Source organism: Eptatretus burgeri, chromosome 14, assembly GCF_056783735.1.
Source record: "Eptatretus burgeri isolate ZD-2024b chromosome 14, Ebu_testis_v1, whole genome shotgun sequence".
Taxonomy (NCBI): Eukaryota; Metazoa; Chordata; class Myxini; order Myxiniformes; family Myxinidae; genus Eptatretus; species Eptatretus burgeri.
In genome coordinates, this window is record NC_140974.1 from 70,121,443 (window position 1) to 70,128,942 (window position 7,500).

Here is a 7,500-nt window from a genome sequence, read left to right on the forward strand (position 1 = left end):
GAGGTGTCCAAGCGAAGGGGCACAGATCTCAATGCGCTAAGATGGAGGGTAAGCATGACCTTTACCTTAGATGTCGGGTCAGCAGGACCTTGACTTCAGATGGAGGGTTCAGATGAATCCAATTCACACCACGTTTAATTTCAGGACCTTGACTTCAGATTACATCAATTTTATTCACAACTCTCCAGCGATTTACACCACGTTTAATTTCAGTCTGGATGTTTTTGCCACACTCTTCATGTTATTTACGTATCTGTTAGGTGGTGTGTGGTACATTGCTTTTTCAACATTTAAAATAATATAAAACACAGGTTCTCGAACTCCGAGGCAGTAAGAAAAGCACATTTTAGTTGGAATTAAAATAAAGCAAGATTCTATCATGCTGCCCTCCCCTCATGCTTACCTCCTCCCAAACCCTCTCACACCTCACAACTCTCTGGGCGTCTACCGGCGTTGGTTGTGCCTTTATTGATGACGTCTAAAATGTGATAAGTTCTAAAATCTTTTAACCAGAGCCGAATTTCAAATTTAAATTGCAGAAATGAGCTTAGCAGCAGTTTACACTGCTTAAAAAGAAAGCGTTCATTTGCAAAAAGAAAGCATCTCTGGACGCCTCCGTGTGGTGTTTAGCATGACGGGGCACATCTTAAGCACCATTTCAGCCGTGCGGTTACGTAGAAACCATAGACGATACAAACACAGTACCGACCTCAATATTTTCAGGAAACACTCATCTCTCCAACTGACACAGGCAAATGGTCCATAACAAGCTCACATCCCCTGTTTAGTGGGCCAACGATCCAACAGTGAGAAAATCGGTGTTTTCTTTAAATTTACAGATTTCAATCCAGATTTTGACACTTATCTGGTCTACAAGATCCAATTCTCAACTCAAAAATATTTCATTTATATACTTTAATGAGTCTGTGAGAGTAGATAGTGTTTCCAAGGCAAGGCATGTTCGAATAGGGCGAATCAAAATGGTGGCTAAGACCCCTGCACGGTGAAGTTGGGCTGATCAAGGATAAGCCTTTCATGAAGGTAATATAAGATACATATATATATATATATATATATATATATATATATATATATATATATATATATACATATACATATACATGTATATATGTATATCTTCTTCTTTCGGCTGCTCCCGTTAGGGGTCGCCACAGCGGATCATCCGTATGATGCGCATCGTGATTTGGCACATGTTTTACGCCGGATGCCCTTCCTGACGCAACCCTGGTCGCCTCTTACGACACAGGGATATGGTACACCTATTTTAACTGGGGCATACACCGGGCCCAGTACACTGGTACTCATTTCGCCGACCTCAGAAGGATGACAGGCTGAGTCAACCTCCTGGTGTGTATTAATTCAAGCGGCCAACGGGGTTTGAACTCAGGACCTTTTGGATCCCAAGCCGCTACCCTAACCACTACACCAACACCAGGCTATGTATATATGTAAGTATATATATATATATATATATATATATATATATATATATATATATATATATATATATATATATATATATATATATATATATACATATATATATATAAATATAAATATATGAGACCTCAAGATCCTTCCGAGGTCGGCGAAGTGAGTACCAGTGTACTGGACCCGGTGTATGCCCCGGTTAGAATAGGTGTACCACATCCCTGTGTCGTAAGAGGCTACCAGGGTTGCGTCAGGAAGGGCATCCGGCGTAAAAACTAAGCCAAATCACTATGCGGATCATACGGATGATCCGCTGTGGCGACCCCTAACGGGAGCAGCCGGAAGAAGAAGATATATGTATATGTGTGTGTATATATATATATATATATATATATATATATATATATATATATATATATATATATATATATATATATATATATATATATATATATATATATATATATGTGTGTACACACACACACACACACACACACACACACACACACACACACACACACATATATATATATATATATATATATATATATATATATATATACACAGTGGGGAGAACAAGTATTTGATACACTGCCGATTTTTCAGGTTTTCCCACTTACAAAGCACGTAGAGGTCTGTAATTTTTATCATAGGTACACTTCAACTGTGAAAGATGGAATCTAAAACAAAAATCCTGAAAATCACATTGTATGATTTTAAAATAATTAATTTGCATTTTATTGCATGAAATAAGTATTTGATACATCAGAAAAACAGAACTTAATATTTGGTACAGAAACCTTTGTTTGCAATTACAGAGATCAGACGTTTCCTGTAGTTCTTAACCAGGTTTGCACAGACTGCAGCAGGGATTTTGGCCCACTCCTCCATACAGATCTTCTCCAGATCCTTCAGGTTTCGGGGCTGTCGCTGGGCAATACAGACTTTCAGCTCCCTCCAAAGATTTTCTATTGGGTTCAGGTCTGGAGACTTGCTAGGCCACTCCAGGACCTTGAGATACTTCTTACGGAGCCACTCCTTAGTTGCCCTGGCTGTGTGTTTCGGGTCGTTGTCATACTGGAAGACCCAGCCACGCCCCCATCTTTAATGCTCTTGTTGAGGGAAGGAGGTTGTTGGCCAAGATCTCGCGATATATGGCCCCATCCATCCTCCCCTCAATACGGTGCAGTCGTCCTGTCCCCTTTGGAGAAAAGCATCCCCAAAGAATGATGTTTCCACCTCCATGTTTCACGGTTGGGATGGTGTTCTTGGGGTTGTACTCATCCTTCTTCTTCCTCCAAACACGGCGGGTGGAGTTTAAACCAAAAAGCTCTGTTTTGCTCTCATCAGACCACATGACCTTCTCCCATTCCTCCTCTGGATCATCCAGATGGTCATTGGCAAACTTCAGACGGGCCTGGACATGCGCTGGCTTGAGCAGAGGGACCTTACGTGCGCTGCAGGATTTTAATCCATGATGGCGTAGTGTGTTACTTATGGTTTTCTTTGATACTGTGGTCCCAGGTCTCTTCAGGTCATTGATCAGGTCCTGCCGTGTAGTTCTGGGCTGATCCCTTACCTTTGTCATGATCATTGAGGCTCCATGAGGTGCGATCTTGCATGGAGTCCCAGACCGAGCGAGATTGACTGTTTTCTTGAACTTCTTGCATCTTCTAATAATTGCGCCAACAGTTGTTGCCTTCCCACCAAGCTGCTTGCCTATTGTCCTGTCGCCCATCCCAGCCTTGTGCAAGTCCACAATTTTGTCCCTGATGTCCTTAGACAGCTCTCTGGTCTTGCCCATTGTGGAGAGGTTGGAGTCTGATTGAGTGTGGACAGCTGTCTTTTATGCAGATAACGAGTTCAAACAGGTGCAGTTAATACAGGTAATGAGTGGAGAATGGGAGGGCTTCTTAAAGACAAAACTAACAGGTCTGTGAGAGCCGGAATTCTTACTGGTTGGTAGGTGATCAAATAATTATTTCATGCAATAAAATGCAAATTAATTATTTAAAAATCATACAAAGTGATTTTCAGGATTTTTGTTTTCGATTCCGTCTTTCACAGTTGAAGTTTACCTATGATAAAAATTACAGACCTCTACGTGCTTTGTAAGTGGGAAAACCTGCAAAATCAGCAGTGTATCAAATACTTCTTCTCCCCACTGTATGTGTGTGTGTGTGTGTGTGTGTGTGTGTGTGTGTGTGTGTGTGTGTGTGTGTGTGTGTGTGTTTGTGTGTGTTTGTGTGTGTGTGTGTGTGTATCTGTGTATATATATATATATATATATATATATATATATATATATATATATATATATATATATATATATATATATATACATACAGTGGGGAGAACAAGTATTTGATACACTGTCGATTTTGCAGGTTTTCCCACTTACAAAGCACGTAGAGGTCTGTAATTTTTATCATAGGTAAACTTCAACTGTGAAAGACGGAATCGAAAACAAAAATCCTGAAAATCACTTTGTATGATTTTTAAATAATTAATTTGCATTTTATTGCATGAAATAAGTATTGGATACATCAGAAAAACAGAACTTAATATTTGGTACAGAAACCTTTGTTTGCAATTACAGAGATCAGACGTTTCCTGTAGTTCTTAACCAGGTTTGCACAGACTGCAGCAGGGATTTTGGCCCACTCATCATACAGATCTTCTCCAGATCCTTCAGGTTTCGGGGCTGTTGCTGGGCAACAAAGATTTTCAGCTCCCTCCAAAGATTTTCTACTGGGTTTAGGTCTGGAGACTGGCGAAGCCACTCCAGGACCTTGAGATGCTTCTTACGGAACCACACCTTAGTTGCCCTGGCTGTGTGTTTCGGTTCGTTGTCATGCTGGAAGACCCAGCCACACCCCATCTTCAATGCTCTTGTTGATGGAAGGAGGTTGTTGGCCAAGATCTCGCGATAGATGGCCCCATCCATCCTCCCCTCAATACGGTGCAGTGGTCCTGTCCCCTTTGCAGAAAAGCATCCCCAAAGAATGATGTTTCCACCTCCATGCTTCACGGTTGGGATGGTGTTCTTGGGGTTGTACTCATCCTACTTCTTCCTCCAAACACAGCGAGTGGAGTTTAAACCAAAAAGCTCTATTTTGGTCTCATCAGACCACATGACCTTCTCCCATTCCTCCTCTGGAACATCCAGATGGTCATTGGAAAACCTCAGATGGGCCTGGACATGTGCTGGCTTGAGCAGAGGGACCTTGCGTGCGCTGCAGGATTTTAATCCGTGATGGCGTAGTGTGTTACTTATGGTTTTCTTTGATACTGTGGTCACAGCTCTCTTCAGGTCATTGACCAGGTCCTGCCGTGTAGTTCTGGGCTGATCGCTCACTTTTCTCATGATCATTGAGGCTCCACGAGGTGAGATCTTGCATGGAGCCCCAGACCGAGAGAGAGTGACTGTTATCTTGAACTTCTTCCATTTTCTAATAATTGCGCCAACATTTGTTGCCTTCTCACCAATGTGCTTGCCAATTGTCCTGTAGCCCATCCCAGCCTTGTGCAAGTCTACAATTTTGTCCCTGATGTCCTTAGACAGCTCTCTGGTCTTGCCCATTGTGGAGAGGTTGGAGTCTGATTGATTGAGTGTGGACAGCTGTCTTTTATGCAGATAACGAGTTCAAACAGGTGCAGTTAATACAGGTAATGAGTGGAGAATGGGAAGGCTTCTTAAAGACAAAACTAACAGGTCTGTGAGAGCCGGAATTCTTACTGGTTGGTCGGTGATCAAATACTTATTTCATGCAATAAAATGCAAATTAATTATTTAAAAATCATACAATGTGATTTTCAGGATTTTTGTTTTAGATTCCGTCTTTCACAGTTGAAGTGTACCTATGATAAAAATTACAGACCTCAATGTGCTTTGTAAGTGGGAAAACCTGCAAAATCGGCAGTGTATCAAATACTTGTTCTCCCCACTGTATATATATATATATATATATATATATATATATATATATATATATATATATATATATATATATATATATATATATGTATGTATGTATATGTGTATATATATATATATATATATATATGTATATACATATGTGTGTGTATGTATGTATTTATATCTTCTTCTTCTTCTTTCGGCTGCTCCCGTTAGGGGTCGCCACAGCGGATCATCCGTATGATCCGCATCGTGATTTGGCACATGTTTTACGCCGGATGCCCTTCCTGACGCAACCCTGGTCACCTCTTACGACACAGGGATAGTATGTATGTATATATATATATATATATATATATATATATATATATATATATATGTATATGTATATATGTATATGTATACATATATATATATATATATGTATATGTATATATGTATATGTATACATATATATATATATATATATATATATATATATATATATATATATATATATATATATATATATATATATACCAAGTCAAAAACACCAGGGGGTTGACTCAGCCTGCCATCCTTCCGAGGTCGGCAAAATGAGTACCAGTTGTACTGGGCCCGGTGTATGCCCCGGTTAGAATAGTTGTACCATATCCCTGTGTGTCGTAAGAGGCTACCAGGGTTGCGTCAGGAAGGGCATCCGGCATAAAAACCTCTGCCAAATCATTATGCGGACAACAAAACTAATTAGACGGTTGATCCGCTATGGCGACCCCTAACGGGAGCTTGCCGAAAGAAGAAGAAGAATATATATATATATATATATATATATATATATATATATATATATATATATATATATATATATATATATATATATATATATATATATATATATATATATATATATATATATATATATATATATATGCGTACACACTAGCACATACAACCCGTCGCTTCTCTGAGGGTGGTGTGAATGGGAGGGAGGTGGAGAAAGGGAGAGAGAGAGAGGATGGAGGGAAGAGCGAGAGGGGAGAGGAGGGAGGGGAAGCAAGGAGTGGGTGAAGAAGGGGAAGCTAGGAATGGGAGAAGAGCAAGGTAGCGGGTGGAGGTGGAAAGAGCAATGCCTCACGAAACGTTGCTATACACTGCGGGAGGAAGGGACGAGAGAGACAGAGAGAGACAGCGAAAGAGAGAGACTAAGGGAGACTGCGAGAGAGTGACAGAGGTGTGGGAGGAGAGTGCTGCATTTTATTCGGAGGGGGGAGTGAGGAGGGGACAGACAGAGTGGGGGGGGGGAAGGAGGGAAAAAGATAGGTGAGTGCTGGAGGTGGCGTGAGCAAAGAGAGTGATATGTTATGCTTATTGACCGCACACAAATAAAAATTTTTAAATCTCATGTCAGAACAGCTGTACACACAACGACACAACAGAGTTTGTAAAGTAATCTGCTGGTACATCTGCAACAACTTTGATATCCCAGTTCCAGAAAATTTGTGGGAACATTAACAAAAAGCATGGACTGAAAACCTGGAAGTACCTTCAGCTCACGTATGACCTAATGATCCCATCGAGCGTGAACATCGAAAACAAAACATTGCGACCAGATATCATACTTGGGTACAAAAAAATAAGAGAGAAGAAGGCATTGCTGATTGAAGTATTAATAGCAATGATTTTGGACTAAACAATGCAGAAATCAAGAAAATGACAAAACACCAAGACCTCAAGAATGAGGTCTTGTATATCAAATCACTGAATTCAACCACCAATTATTTTTGACGTCAACATCAGCCGAATTTTTTAATTGTCAATTTTCATTCGATTCACTTGAAATTTGGACAGGATTTTCATATCACCTCACTGGATTCAACCACCAATTATTTTTGAGGTCAACATAAGCCAAATTTCTGAAATCCTCGATTTTCATCTGATTGAAATCTAGTTACAAAGGAGCTACAAAGGAGAATAGGGTGTATTTTTTGTTGTGTTTAGCAGAGTGACAGTGTATGCAGAGTGAACCGTGTACCGTATCACGGGGTAGCACACGTGACTAAATGAACACACACATCTGTTTGTCTGTCTGTGAGTAGGTATCTCAAAAAGTTATGGACTGATTCGGACCAATCTTGGTGAACAGGTGGGAT

The 7,500-nt window shown here is 40.2% G+C and overlaps 1 protein-coding gene across 4 annotated transcripts in view; it reads left to right on the forward strand.

Annotated features, from left to right (window-relative positions):
- The window catches only part of LOC147013560 (myomesin-1-like), a 252,103-nt gene that overhangs the window by 26,301 nt on the left and 218,302 nt on the right, over window positions 1–7,500 (forward strand). For all 4 annotated transcript variants that reach the window (XM_085855453.1, XM_085855456.1, XM_085855454.1 and 1 more), the window contains exon 3: window positions 1–48. This exon is cut by the window's left edge and continues 34 nt beyond it. In XM_085855453.1, coding sequence (XP_085711579.1) covers window positions 1–48 — 48 coding nt within the window. The remainder of the gene's footprint in view (window positions 49–7,500) is intronic.